At 36.5% G+C, this 15,873-nt stretch overlaps 1 protein-coding gene across 1 annotated transcript; it reads left to right on the top strand.

Annotated features, from left to right (window-relative positions):
• Positions 1 to 2,167: 2,167 nt before the first annotated feature.
• On the top strand, positions 2,168 to 4,866 carry LOC102224281 (cytochrome c). Its single transcript, XM_005814607.3, has 3 exons — positions 2,168 to 2,283; positions 3,519 to 3,695; positions 3,802 to 4,866. Exons 2-3 carry the CDS (start codon positions 3,527 to 3,529, stop codon positions 3,945 to 3,947), a joined length of 315 nt encoding a protein of 104 aa, XP_005814664.1. The 5' UTR covers positions 2,168 to 2,283; positions 3,519 to 3,526; the 3' UTR covers positions 3,948 to 4,866.
• The last annotated feature ends 11,007 nt before the right edge of the window (positions 4,867 to 15,873 follow it).

Raw genomic sequence — 15,873 nt, 5'->3', positions numbered from 1 at the left:
TTGACTTAATTAATGTACTGTCTACACACCGACAGTTTGCTCTATAAAGATGAGTAAATATTTAAACTCCGATTTTTTTTTTATAAGGTCAAGGCTTTCAAACTAACTAGAACTATTTTCTAGAACTAGAAAGTAGAACTGAATAACAGATGAAAGAGTTACTTGAGTGGTTTCTGCCAGTTTTGGTCATTTTCTACTTATTTTTAAACAAAATACCAAGTGACAGTTTTGTACCAACAATGTGTCAGTTCATACCAAAAACATAAAATTCTCTTTACTTCTCTTGTATGCATATTAAATATTTCCTTTTCTAAATATTAAAAATCCAGATAGTCTTTAAATCCATCTGTAGTTTTGGGTTCTTTAGCTGGAACAGGCATACAAATATGCTTATAAATTAGGCATTTGTTAAACCGATATTTTTCTTCACAGCTCATTAAATTAGCCAACACAGCAAATTTAACAACTCTAAAACATGAGAACAAAATCCAGATAAAATGGCAGGCACATGAGACAAGAAATGGTTATTATTATGGATATGAAATAATAGCAGGAAGGAACAACAAATAGCAAAGGGGCAAACCGATCTGAACTCTTTCGAAAACGGCCAAATTCACTTCAGTTTTTCATTTCCAAGGTAAAATAAATGTTGTAACTCATATGATCCAAGTATCTCCAAAGAGTCATCATGGATCTCCAGTCTTAGAAGGATCATGTTCTCATCATTCCTTACCAACATAGTTTTAGTCATGTTGTACTTACAGTCTTTTACATGATAAAAGCCTATGAAGACATGGAGGTATGGTTTGATAAACTTTAAAATTCCTAGTAGTCCTTGAATGTGGCGTGAGCCTGGCGTAAATCCTTTTGGCGGATGAAGTGAAATCGTTTGCCAAGGGTTTTTTTGTACTAAGCTATTAAAGTTTTTGTTTTGTTTTGTTTTTTTGACGATATGTTAAGGAAATGTAAATTTTGAAATCATATAGAAAAAGTTCACTTGCAGGAGTTTATTCAAAACTATTACAACATGTCATATTTTGTAAGTCTTCAGTCCAAAGAGAGGTAAGAAGCAAAAATATTGGAGAGAGGTTTTTCATCCACTATCCTACACATCTTTAGTGGGGCTGCCAGGGGGCTGGTGTCCATCTCCAGAGAGGTGGGGTCACCCTGGACAGGTTGCCAATCCATCGCAGGGAGAAAGGCTAATGCAACATTTCTCAGAATTATCAGAACATATTAAAATGTGCATGTTATTTTTACAATAGTTTCTCTACATAATTTATGAAACTTCCTAAATTGAAATTTAAAAAACTGGTAGAAGGGATTGAATGGTTTGTTTAGGAATGCAAAATGAAAAAGAATAAGTGGCATCAAAATGAGTGTACAAATTTTCCTCTTGGAATTTGGACTCCAGGTGATTTCCGATGCATTTTATAATTGTGTCATTTTGGAACTTAACACAGAATAAAATAAAATTTGAATAAAATTTGAAAACAAAGCAAAACCACAAAATTCAGACTAACCTTCAGTGCCAATATGTATGTTCAGTATGTCTTTCTCTTCCTTGTGAAACAACACAACAAATAATATATTTTGCTGCTTTAAAATGTCGATATGTTGGTCTAAACCTAAGTATTTACTAAGGTAAGTCTGTGAACTTTTGATCCAAAGGATTAATCCTCAATCTGGTTCTGCCAGCACAAAAATGAACCTCAATAAGTTTCTAATATGATCTCAATATCAATTTGGTTTCGATACCTGAGATGTTTACCTTAGTTTATCTTAACATATGTAGATACCGTGTACATGTTTAACAATTTAGGCTTTTTTTAGTCATTTGGGGACATCGAGGGTCAGATGGAGAGGATCCAGACGCCTTTAACTCTCTGTCGGAACGCGATTTACCCACGTGTTCTCAATCAATCCATCCATTTGTTTTTGAGTGAAATATATTCCGTTTATTTCCAACTTAGTACAAAAAATCAGCATGTTTTTTTTTCTATAAATAGACATTGGTTCATTTAAAATAGTCTTTTACATGGTAAAAGCCTGTGAAGACATGGAGGTATGGTTTGATAAACTTTAAATTCCTAGTAGTCCTTGAATGTAGCGTGAGCGTGGCGTAAATCCTTAGCACGTGACGTGATTGCGCAATGACGTAAAAAGCCGGTGCCTTAAAGCGGTGTGACCTTCTCACGTTCGCCAGAAAGCGCTGCTCAGTGACAGAGTTGGATCTGTTCTGTTCCGAGAGATTTTTTTTTACCGGCACGTTTTAGCCGAAAGGTAATTTTTATGCCTTCTATTGAATTACTATATCCGAAATAGATAGACCCAGATATAGTTTTCTAAGAATAAGGCTCTGAAGGGAACTGGGCGAGTTTAAGGACACGGTGTGCCGTTACCGTTAGCTTGCATGTTGGTGAATAGCTCACTTGCTCTCTTTGCGTACTGTGTAACGGTTAAGTAACGTGAGGGTTTTATAAGGTGCAATGCGGGCATTTTGGCGGTTATATTAACGTTTCATATTCACGTAGAAACCACCCGGGCCTCCTGGAAATTTCTCAGCAGAAACTGCTTTGTCGGAGCTCTGCTTGAACAGCGACATTGAAGCATCCTTGACTGCCTTTATAGGAAACGTTCACGCGCCTAACCCAGAGGCAGGCCGGTCCGGAACAGCAGCGATTAGAGTTGGTCGAATTGGCTCTTTTAGTTGCTTTTAGACTTAAACACATGTGCCTTCTGTTGGAGATAAATTTATGTTACATTTTATGTTTTTAGAAAGCAACAAATTGCTGTAGTCAAGGTAACACGTCTTACTTCAGCTTGACATTACATTATATGGTGGTTAAGCAATAATGAAGTGTTTGGTGATTGTGTAAAAGAAAATGTAATCCCTTAAAGTGACTGAGACCGAATTATCAGGCTCACTTTAAAATGTTTTGGGGGAATTGAACTCTAAACCTCTTAAAGAAAGAAGAAAGTAGGGTTTAAGTTGAAATTAACCTTATTTGACCAAAGTAAAGACACCACCATCAAGCTTATATCGTGTTAGCTAATCTGCTTTACTTACCGGACAAAACACCAGAGGCCACAGAAGCACCTATTATTAAAACACCTTCAGCTAAGTTCATTAGTGTTGGCTTCTTTCCTCATGAACCTAAACACCAAAGCTGTCTCCATCTGACTTTATACTATTAAGACTGACCTTAATTACCTCGCAAACCTGGCAACCGTCTTTTGCTTTTTATGGAAAGAAACGTACAGCTTTGTAGTGCCATATCCATATGCCTGTCGGGTTTTCTAGAATTTACATCAGCCAGCTGCCGGTGTTACATCATGGAGGCCGCACTTGTTAGGGATGAGGAACACGGTGTCACCTTAAGTAACCTTCAAAGTTATAGAAAGAAAGGACAGAAGTGCCCGGCGTCTGCGCTGGTATTATTGGCACTTACTGTATGTTTGTTTATACACATCAGTGACCCTGAAATTCACCTTTCATTTTGCTTTCCCATTTCCAGAGCTCATCATGGGTGACGTTGAGAAAGGAAAGAAGGTTTTTGTCCAGAAGTGTGCTCAATGCCACACCGTGGAGGCGGGCGGCAAGCACAAGGTGGGCCCCAACCTGCACGGTATTTTCGGACGCAAGACTGGACAGGCGGAGGGCTACTCCTACACAGATGCTAACAAAAGCAAAGGTCAGTGACAATTTCTGGGTCCAGATTATAAATGGAAAGTAAGAAACTTTACCTAATTTAGCTTTTTCTTTTTTTTCCTTTGCTTTTTTTTTTTAAATTCTGCTAGGCATCGTCTGGAGTGACGACACCCTCATGGAGTACCTGGAGAACCCCAAGAAGTACATCCCTGGCACCAAAATGATCTTTGCTGGCATCAAGAAGAAGGGAGAGCGCCAGGATCTTGTCGCTTACCTCAAGTCATCCACATCGTGAAAATGTTGAAGAGAGACAAAACAAAGATGAGAATATTTAATGTATTTGTTTAGGTTATTTTCAGCTCCATATGTGTTCAGTATCTGGTTTTATGTTTAGTCATTTGTACAGAAGGTGTATTTATTTCGTACATGTTGGGCGAAGAACGGTTCCAGGACGTTGTACAAGTGACCAAACGTAACACTGCAGCACTTATTATTTGTGGATCTGTCCTAATAAATGCTAATCTCATTTAAACGTTACTTGCCATGATAGGTGGCCTGACCTGTCATTCATTCTGTTCTCCATGACAAAGGTTCATTTTTACTATTGTAAATGATAAAAGTCAGCAAATATCAGTTAATAATAAATTGGAGAAATGTTGGGACATCTGGTGGGGATTTTGTTGTGGAGTGGAGTTTCTGAGTGAAGCTTTCATCTGATATGAGCGCTCTTAAATTTCCACATGCTGAACTCAGACAATACCTTCTTTTTGTGTTTTGTTACAACTGAAGAGCCCTTCCTCTCTGAGCTCTTGTTTTAACTCCTGCCTGGCATCGGATTTGATGTTCGTCAAGGAGACGAATCATGCTAAGGGTCACACGTTTGTTATCTGCCTCTTCACAGCGAAGAATTGTGAGTGTTTAATATCTTATTGTGGCCTTGTAAAAACCACCAACTATGCTCAGAGTGTGAAATCAGCTGGCAAACCGTCACCATGCCTAACTTTGTTACCAGAGCTTCTGTTTTCAGAAAAACTACCAAGGGTACCATCTGGATCGACAGATTATATTCACCTGATTTCACAGACTGCAAGAGTGTCGGTTTAATTTAATTTACTGTATTCGGTGCTCTAAAGACAAGGATTTTGTAGCTGTGTTTGGTTTTGGACAGAAAGGTTGAAAGGTCAAAATAAAAAACTTCAGAAGCAAAAAAAAAAAAGACTTGTTTCCTGATTTATTTTTTTTTCTAACCTCACTTCACTTAGCTAAATCTTGTAGAAGTATCCATACCTCTTAAACTTTTTTCACTTTCTCACTTTATGTTATAAAGGGACACAAAGTAGCACTTTGTTTTATGAAAAACACTCGTTGACTCATCTATTCAAAGCACTGAGCTCAGGAGAACAGCACCTGCATGACTGGACTGTGTTGTCTGTGAATCTGCTGCACAGGGGATTAGGGAGTCGGACTCTTTCAAGAGTTGGACACAATCTCTTAGGTGAGTTTGGTTTGGAAGATATTGTCTAACTTCAGCATTTCTGGGCTGAATTGGAGTGTCAGGCTTTTTGGTGAATTATTAGTGTCTAAAATGACAAATGTGATTCTGGAGGAATGGTACAAAACTGACATAATTACACTTTATCTTCTTTGAAGCAGATTCTGAAAAGTTCTTAAAGTCTTCAGATTAGCAACAGGATACCACTTACCAGGATACCACATGAGTGTAAAGGCAGAGCAAATACTTTTGACAATATAATGTTCATAAAAGAAAACAGAAGAAGCTTAAGAAATTATATTTGTGACATTTAATTAGATACTCATCTAGGTTTTTCTTTTTTTAAAAAAATCTTATTTGTGGCTTCAATTGCAGAATTTCAGGCAATGCTCCAGACAATTGTGCTGAACAAAGAGTTGAGTCAAGAAGCAAAGCTTGTGATTTACTGGACTGTCTATGTTCTGACCGTCAGCTATGGTCTTGAGATATATGGACCATAACCAAAAGAATGAGATCCTAAATTCAAGCATCTGAAATGAATTTCCTCTGCAGTTTGGCTGGACTCAGCCTTAGATGTGGAAAGGAGTTCTGTTATCCAGTTGGAGCTCAAAGTAGAGAGCAGCTGGTTCTCTGCATCAAACGGGGTTGGTCAAGGTGGTTCAGGCATCTCTTCCTTTGGAGGTTTTCTTGCCATGTCGCACTAGGCGAGACCCTGGGGAAGATTCTGGAGGGATTATATGTCCCATCTGACAAATAATCAAATGGGACATATCAGGTGGAGACACCATGGACGTTGGAGGATGTCACTACAGGAGGGATGTCTTGACCTATTCCCCTGTGGACCCAAAGTTTGGATATCAGAGGGATGGTGGAGGAATTGACAGACTGACATAAGGGACCCTAAAGTCTAATTGAGAATGTGTGGCAATACTGGAAAATTGCTGTTCGTAAATCCTCTTTGTCTGCTCTAACTGAGCTTGAACGATGTTGCAAAGAAGAATGGGAGACATTGAAAATGTCGGTCTCTAGAACAATGTTGTCAGAGTCGTACCCCGAAGGGCTTGCAGTTGTAACTTCAGCAATGTGGCTCCACATGATTCAGAGGACAGAAAACAACACAAAATGTTTGAGAACCTTGTATCATTTCCCTTCCACTTCACAATTCTGTGCTCATCATGGATGGATTCAGCAAAATTTTGGAAATGTTCTTGATGCAGTGCCTAAAATCTAGTAACACATACTAGATTTGGTGGCAATGTGCTAAGATTCAAGCAATCATCTGCAGGGCAATGCAGCTGCCCTCACATGCTTTTGTATTTGTAGGTAAAAACTATGATAGTTACGGTGGCTCAGAAGGGTCACCAAAATGCAAAGTCAAATACTCTCTATGTTGAAAGAAGTTAATGAAATTACATTTTTATCTATGGACTTGGAAGCTAGGTGGATTCATTGATATACCCTAATGAACAAGCTTTGCTAACTAAACCAGCATCTAGTTAATATCAGATTCTTTTCTTTTCTTCCAGAGAAGTGTCTTCCTTCTTGATCAATCCAGGGCACTTGAAACTTCCTGATTTCTTAGGATTAGTTTTCTTCAGACAGGATCTCACCAGCGTAATCTTTGGATTTGGACACACGCTACCTATTCTGAGGTGTTATAATCACTACTTATGGATCTGGACAATCTGAGTGCCACACCTGCTTAGTTACTGTCTGTGTTACATGATCCTTCACTGCTCTTCTTGGATGTGTGGGAAACGAGCCAGCTGTAAGCAGCTCTGGGTGGGATCAGTGTCACCTCCCTTCCACCAAAGCCCAGCTAACAGCAGCAACGTGACAGGAATGTCTTGAAAGAAAAGCCATGATCAGCAGCAAGGGTGCATTCAAAGGCTGCTGCTGTTAGGCTGTAAACTCTGAACTTTATATGTGCAAAAGTGAAATAAAGCCTGACAATGATTTGAATCCATCGTTATGGATTCAGGTGGGAGTCTATGTGTTTTGTGAATAGAATTAAACTCTGTAACCTGATTATTGATATAAAACAAAAAGTGAAATTATTGTTTTTAGTGTCACCTAATGGCAACTGTGGGTACTGCACAACAAAAGGCCTTTTGCAACACTGACAGTTGTGTAAAGAAAAACAGAAACTAGAGAAGCAGGGTCTTTTTTTACATGAAGCCAGTTCCCCTCAGCTGTTACGAGACAAAAAGTCTTTGAAGGTGGAAGATTGGATGAAAAAGTTTTAACGTGTCATGCATGGGTTCTGTTTTTCGAGATTAAAAATGGGATTACTATTCTTAGGCAACAAACTTTGTTACAGACGTTGGCAGTTTCAGAATCAGAAGCAAATGATCCTGATGATCAACAAGACTCTTAGGTTTTATTTTTGTTTTAAGATATATTTTTTTCCAAACATAAACCTAAATGTGTTTGTGATGTATTTTTATTTTATAGACCAAAACAATGGAATGTATTACTGTTATGACAACAAGAAATCTGAAAGGTGGGTACACTCCCTCCCACTCTGGACTCAGTAAGTTACTCTGCAACATATCAACAACATTGTGGCTAAATAAATGAAGGAATCAAGGTGTTTGAATCTCATTCTAAGGTCAGACCTTAATTCAGTTCAAACATTGTGGTGGGAATTTAAAAGAGTCGTCCAGAAACAAATACTGATGGATGAACCAAAGCAAAGCTTTATGAATTTGGTTCTACAGGGTGTTGACTCAGAGTTTGACTCTATTGTCCAAGTAAAAACTTTTTCTGTCTTTTGGCTCAATCTTTGTTTGCCAAAAAAATCTGTTGCATATTTTTTGAACTAGACATTATTTAAATCAGATTTAAATAATGTCAGAACTGGTCTTGAGTCCAGATTAATTAAAATCCTAGAATTCAAGGAGTGTTTTTTTTTTTTTTTTTTACTAAAGTACACAGACACTTTAGAATAAAGGAGGTAATCCTCAGAACTAGACCATGAAATCTCTTCCTTTAGGTTTTGTGGTAATACTTATAGAACTGATAAAATGTTGTTACATAACAAAAAAAAATATTTGTCACACAATAAATACAATTTTTGATTTTAGAATCAGTCTGGAGAAGAATCATTTCAATATTCACTTACAAGTTTCAATTTCCTAATTATTTGGTAGTCGATGGTGTGTTTGTTGAATGTGTTTCTTTTGTTAAAAGTCATTAGTCTGTAGACAAATGATAAATGCAATGTGCAATGTTAATAAACATGCAGAAACCTGGTTAATAAATGAGAAAAAATTATGACTTACCTGACATTTTTTTGTATCGACAATATCTTATTTGTTTGTGAAATTATTGACTGAAAAGATTTTTAAAAAACAGTGTCCATCTGCCAGATTCTGAAATTACAGTCACAAAATTAGGCAGAGGTTCACAAACGGTGCCAGCGCCACACTTTGGAAGCACCTGCTGTAAGATGTTTTGACATTTGACTCACCTGGCTTTTCCTTCCAGCAGCTCTGAATAATCTTTAACCATATAAAGCTCATTAAGGTCTGACACCTTGGTAAATCAGCTGAGAACCTGCTAATCTCTTAAGACGGCCTAACTTAGTTATGGCACCTTTTCACCTCTGTGTGTAGACGGCCAAACTGTCGTTGTTGAAACAATGTAGTTAAATAAAATTAGTTCAGATTCAGATTCTATTTTAGCCAGTTCTTCTTATTTTCAAAAGAGGGAGAAAGAGCAGGGAAAAGCTGTAAACTTTCGTGCTCACAGTAACTAAACGTAGCTGTTAAAGATTGAAAAAAGTATGTTACCAGTCAGATTAACTACAAAAGGTTAACTCAGCCCACACAACAGCAAATTACTTACTGTAAACAGCAGCTAAATTTATTGCCTGGCTTTTAAAGGAGTCTGGATTAAACAGTTTAGATAATTGTTTTGAACCTGATTATCTTGCATCTACTGTATCTAAACTGACTGACATGTAAACCCAATCACAGAGACTACAGTGAAGGATCAGCTATGTCACAGGAATGCTGGGAATTTCTGATCCCCACTGGATCGAGTTTCAAAATAAAAGCCTCTGTCATGACACACATTTTGTGCTGAAGGACAAAAGTGCAAATCACTTGCTTTTGAGGCGCAATAGCAGAAGTTTATAGGCACAAGTCATTTTAACACGTGTTACAATAGAAAACGTGAGTCTGTAGTTACGTTTCATGTGAGCGCCGACTGGAAACTCAAACTTAGATGTACAGATTCTAAGAGTTTCCTTAAATAAATCATCTCATTTGTGTGTAACTGTTGTGACTTAACCAGGGAATATGGAGGCAGCAGTAAACAAGGCATGTTTAGGATATAAATATAGATGACACATGAGCTGCAACACGCTGTGAGAATATGGATGTCAAACAGGTGAGGCTGTAAATATGGGAAAGAGAAAAGAAAAACAGATGACACCAACACGGCAAGTGTTTTCTCAGGTGTCAAAGTGATTTTTCATCTATACTGAAATAAAAAAAAGTTTACATATGAATACTGGTTATCAGTTTTGATAATACTGAGAAACTAAAATATGAAGGAACAATAGAAACAGAAGAGAATACCTTTTTATTACTAAAAAAATATATGACATTACAACTTGAAAAATAACTAGGAAAACTCATCATTTACTCCCACCAAAACTGAATAAATCAAACAAAAGTGTGGAACTTAAAAGCTACAAATTTTTAACATCAGACAACTTTTTACTTTGACTTTATCTGAAACAGTCACGTTCAATGTCACTGCTGTATTCAGCTTCACCGCAGACTTATAATATTCTGCTAATGCAAAAAAACAAAAAACCCAACAATTTCTCAATTGCCATATTGCTAATATCAATCATCATAGGAGACATTAACAATTTGTTCAGGTGTTAGGCTGTCAAGCTCCTTATAGTTGGGAGTGACCAGGTATGCAGCATTTTGAGGAAATTGTAGTTGTAGATTTTAGAGAGGAGTTATGCATTCAACACTTTGCAATGATACAACTTTTGTTGAGCCCACAAATAAGCACATTGCTGCTTTATGCAAACTGGAGTAATAGGAAAAAAAGTTATGTGACAAATACCAATTTTGATATGGCTTAAAAACCACCTCATCCTTGAGAATAAACATCTTATCTTATTCTTCTTTTTTTGTGTGTTTCGATTAAGCACATTTATTTTCGTAATTCTAATTTGCTCAATGCTATGCTAAATGGAACACAGCTAATGGAATCGCAGCTACTGCTGAGGTGAGACTAAATCCCATGTTGAGATCAAAAGAGCTTTCTGAGGCCTTCAAAAGAAGATTGTAGCAGCTTATAAGTCTGGTGATGGTTTGAAAGAGAATAATCTGAAAGCAACCAGCCAACTGAACAGAAAATTGTTTAAAAATGGAGGACATTCGAAACAACATGTCCAAGTTTGGTTGTCCAAGCAAGCTAACCCTGAAAGCAGGCCGCAAAATGCTAAAAGAAATCTCCAAAACCCTTAAAAGCTTCTAATTCATTAACAAAGTTAGTATTTTAATCAAAACTCATTGCCTGGAGCAATTGCTCATTTACTATAAACTTTTTTCCAAACATTTTTAAAAATGGTAAAAGTGATTAATCCTGTTGAGTGTCCGAGTGTTTTTAAAAATCATTAAATGGTATCTTCTTATTCATGTCAATTAAATTAATTGAAATGCTTTAATGTATTGAATATGAAAAGGATACAAAAGTATTTGTTAGAAATATCCAATAAAATTCTTAATATCAACATTTTCTGACAATTTTGTGTATCAGGCTTAAAATGGTTAATTGTACCTACAGGTACTAGGTGCCTTTTGTAAAGTTACAGTCAAAAATGACCAGAGATAATTTGGATTATTTAGTCTGTCATGGGAGTAAAAATTGGGGTTCATTTTTGAAGTGGTATTTCCAACATGTCATACATGCTTCTATAAAGTATCACTAATCATACCTCACTAAAATTATTAGCTTCTCTACTCACTCTGAGTAACATGTTTTAGACAAAAGTGCATCAGACAGAGACATGCAATTTATGTTGAAGTGAGACATCCTGTTTGCTGTTCTAATATTATTCTATATTTGCTGAACCTTTTTGCCATTTAGATAGCAACTGCTTATACAGTAAATTGTATATTTTGTCACTGAACATCTTTTATGTTGTTCTAACATAAATATACATTACCTACAATAAATTTTAGTTTCATAAGGTTTATATCGAAAGAAGTGCATTTTGAAAAAGAAAGTTTCTCTTGCTTATTTTGTTATCTGTAGTTATATGAGTTATTTTAATTTTAGTCTTTAACATCCCTAAATTTTCACAAAACATAATATTTTTGTTTGATGAATTTTTTTTGTGGGGTATTTTAACCTTTACATATGAAGATCCACACAGAGAGTAGTATCACTTCAGCCTTTGCAAAGAGGGAGAGTCTCAGTGGTGCCTCAGGAACAACTCCAACTCGCCCCCTGCAGCAGCCTGGTTTATTGAAAGCGGGGTGGGGGTTGGTCATAAAATAGAAACTTAAAGACAAGGAGTAGAGGGGTTTCTCTGAACTGGCTGAAACCGGTTTCTCCAAGAACAGGATGGTCCACCTCACCCTGCTTCCAGCTTAGAGTAGAGAGACAAACTTATTCATGAGATAACTATTTGCAAAACTCTGACATTTTTAATATTAAATCAGATGTTAGGATCAGTTTCTCAGTAGCTAAGTACCCATTTTTACCAAATACCTTTTTTTAATGTTACTCTAATAATTTTGTGGATGTTTTCTTTGTTTACTTTAATAAAAATAAAAAAAAAGTTGAGTTAGTGCTACTCTTGCTTGAGTAAAATATTTGGCCACTTTACCCACCTCTGTTCTAAGAAAATCAAAGGTTTGTGGGGGAGAAGGTTCTCTGGTCTGATTTATTAACATTAAACCCACCAGAGGGCGGTGTTGGCCAAAGAATTACTGCTCTTAAAACTAGTTGATTTTTATTCTACATTTACATCAAACAGCTGTACATTGGCGCAGTTGGTAGCACTGTTGCCTTGCAGCAAGAAGGTCCTGGGTTGGATTCCCGACCCGGGATCTTTCTGCATGGAGTTTGCATGCATGGGTTCTCTCCGGGTACTCCGGCTTCCTCCCACAGTCCAAAAACATGACTGTCAGGTTAATTGATTTCTCTACCCTAGGTGTGTGTGTGTGTGTGTGTGTTCATGGTTGTTTGTCCTGTATGTCTTTGTGTTGCCCTGTGACAGACTGGCGACCTGTCCAGGGTGACCCCGCCTCTCGCCCGGAACGTTAGCTGGAGATTGACCCCTCTAGGGACAAGGGTGTTAGAAAATGGATGGATGGATTTACATCAATTAACCAAACCTTACATTTAGTAGCTTTGTCAATTTTCTACCAATGAAATTCTTAATAGTATGGAGTAAATTTATCCTCCACAGCCTTTTCTCTGCTGCTTCTAAACAAAATTAACTGCAACCAATTGGCTTCAGAAGTCACCTATTGTAAGTAAATAGGTAGTAATATTGAATTTAATCTCAGAATAAATTCAAGTGTTCTGTCTAAGAGGTTTGCTTGGGAACATGACTGAACAAACGGCATCACGAAGAGGATAAGTTTAGTCTGTGAAACACTATCCCAAGCTTTGAACATGTCAGAGTTCAGCTCAAGTGGGAAAATCTGTCAACAGAACTATTAGTGGTGCACTTTGCAAACCTTTAAGGACCTTTAAGGAAGAGCAGCAAAAAAGCCAATTGTTGACAGAAATACACTGTTCAGTCCATGATCTAACAAGAAAGATTATTGGAAATTAAATACAAGTAAACTGAACTCACCGTCCGTCCTGTAAAACAAGGGGTGGCAGCATCAGTCAAGCCAAACTTATTTCTACAGCATGAAAGTTCTACAGGACATCAAATTAAAGGAAATAAAGTATAAGCATAAAATCACCACATAAAGGATTAAGGCTTTAAAACAGAGACATTAGCTGAGTTTCCACTGACCATATCATTAGGCAAATTGAAATTCCAAAAACAAATCCTTAATGAAAACACCCCAAATAAAAGTAAAGAAAGAAAAAACTCAACTTTTTCTATAGAAAGTTTTTGTGCTATATAAGGTGGTGTTTTGGCTGTGAAATTGGTGTATTTCACAAAAGTGCAATGGAAACACTTCTTAGCATCACAAGTTATGTAATCAAATAAATGATTTTGTTCTTGGTTATGTATACACATGTTTTCTCTGTTGTACTGAATGCTTGTTTTCTTGTTTTTTTAAAAAAAATAATCGGATGTAACTACAAGCGGAAAAGACGAAGAAGACGACATGAAGTGACAGGAGGTTGATGGCATGGCATGTTTTATAACAACTTATTGCTTGAACACATTTATTTATGTGTGATTTTAATTGCGTTTCTTATTTCATGGAAACACTGCAGTTACGAAATTGTGTTTTGCTGGTGTTGATCAGGACTCTGGCAGCAGTGTTGTGGATGAGCTGCAGCTGCCTTACTGATCTGTAAGGATCTACTGTAACCCACTAAAAATAAAGGCATGCACCAGTTTTTCTGGGACCATTTTTGATTGAATAGCTTTTGGAAATGTCTTTATGATCATTTTGCAACTGATTTTACTGGGTTGTCAAAATGTAGAACTAAATCTAAATCTGCTCCCAGGTTCTGATTAGCCTCATTCTCTTAATTAGATTTTTCTTGATGAATGTTACTTAAATTCTCCTTTGTACGTTCTGTTATTAAACACTTTATAATTACATGTGTTCGTTGTGGGTTATCCCTGAACTCGTTCAGTCATTATAAAAAACGCCACTTGAGAGTGCTGTTAAAAAAGTTGTATAAAGTAGTTTTTATTTATTACCAAGAGCTAAAGCATTAGGAAGACCAAATCAACTGAAACGTAATAAATTTAATCTGGCCATGAAACTCAACTTGAATGTTGATTTCATCATTTTCTTTCTTTGAATATAAAGCCAAACATTAAAAAAAGTAGTTCTAATTTAATTCCTCTACAGATATTTTTATCATTTTATCCAATCATGTACTATTTCCCTGCACAGGAATTGAGAAGGGGCCTTTGTCTATTCTACACTGAACATGTTGCAAAAAGACTCAAAATTTGATTTCATCAAAAACTTTTAAGTCCAGACTGAGAGCACCAGGGATGACTTCCTTAAATTGTGACTGTTTATTTGTATTTATTTGTGTAATTACTTGTAATGGTTGTATAGCCCTTGCTGCCTCTCAGCCAGGTCTTTCTTGAATTTTTTTTTTAATCTAATTGGACTTTCCTGGTTAAATAAAGGTCAAATAAATTTTAAAAGTTATTCATTGTTGTTTTTAGTTGAAATACACAGAAAATTGTTTTCATTCATAACAGTAAAAACCCTCAAACTGAAAGAAAAAGAGAACCAACATTTTCATCGTTCCCAAACCTTTGCTAAATTAAGATGAGCTTAATGGAATTTCTCCCATCAGCCACATTCCTGTTCTGGATGCTGGTCATGGGAACCAGCTTGGGAAGATTTTTTTTTAACCCCAGAGTACACTTCTTCAAATTTCATTCTCACAGTTTACTGTCTGGTTGTCTGTCTGATACTAAGGTTCTTTTTTTCTTCTTCAGCGAAGAAGCTTCAATTGAACCTAAGTGGTAAAGTTCCATTCATTTTTGTCTCATCATTCCACATAAATACGCAGAAGTAAAGATGCTGCAAAAGGACTGATATCAGATAAACAGCGTGAGAGTATATTTTTATTTGAGAATATTTCCAATAAGGATGTTAAATAAAAACATTTGGCAGAACTGACTCTGACAGATGGTTTAAAAATTATATAAGATTTATAAAAGTTGTTAACTGATGTGCCAAAAATAAGGAAACAATAGTGCAAACATCTCTGATTCTCTGACATACATTGACACGATATCATCATAAATACAGCATACAGTGGTCACCCAGTATTCGTGGATGTTAGAGACTACAACCACCCATGAATTACTAAAATCCTCGAACATTTCACAAACCCCATAAAAATGCTTAGAACTGCCTATTTTAATATTTTAAATACCAAATATATCTTAATACTCACAATGGAAACCAATTTAGCACTACTGCAGAAGCTAACATCTGCCTTCTTCCACAGCACCAAGGAAAATAAATGGCACTCCTGGATTTTATATACATTTTTAGGTCTTTACATTGTCACAAAACCAACTGGCTCAGGTACAGTCTATAATGGTTAAACGGTTATTATCAGTAATATTCCCTTACATATGGTCAAAAGATGTTACAACACTGTGAGCATGTTGGAAGTAAATAAATGCTCTGAGTGGTGGAAGCTAACTGCTAATGGAACAAACACTGCCTGTTTTAGATAACTTTTAAATTAAAACTTAACGGACTCAAACTGAAAGTGTTCACAGCATGATGCAGCAATATACCAGCAACTTCTCAACAGACCAGTGTTAAGTTTGGAACTGTTTTGTCCAGCTGAATAGTGTTCATGTTCCAGTGTGCACTTACACCAGCTGACCTTGTATCTAATTGAACAAAGTCATTAACTTTGTGTGGGAAATGTTTTCAAGTATTATGCAATTAAAGTTTTAACAAATTGAAAATGTAAGATTTTTTATTGCTAGCAAAGATTCAGCTTGGCACTTCTCTCTTTGCAGAGAGGGACGGTTGTTTACATCATAATTCCTGGTAAGCAA

Source organism: Xiphophorus maculatus, chromosome 22, assembly GCF_002775205.1.
Source record: "Xiphophorus maculatus strain JP 163 A chromosome 22, X_maculatus-5.0-male, whole genome shotgun sequence".
Taxonomy (NCBI): Eukaryota; Metazoa; Chordata; class Actinopteri; order Cyprinodontiformes; family Poeciliidae; genus Xiphophorus; species Xiphophorus maculatus.
This window is presented reverse-complemented; position numbering and strand designations above follow the sequence as displayed.

Bases quoted from the DNA above. Each gene is read 5' to 3' on its own strand.
- LOC102224281 (XM_005814607.3), top strand. From the start codon at position 3,527: ATGGGTGACGTTGAGAAAGGAAAGAAGGTTTTTGTCCAGAAGTGTGCT. The intron at 3,696-3,801 runs GTCAGTGACAAT...AAATTCTGCTAG, and splicing joins AGATGCTAACAAAAGCAAAG to GCATCGTCTGGAGTGACGAC.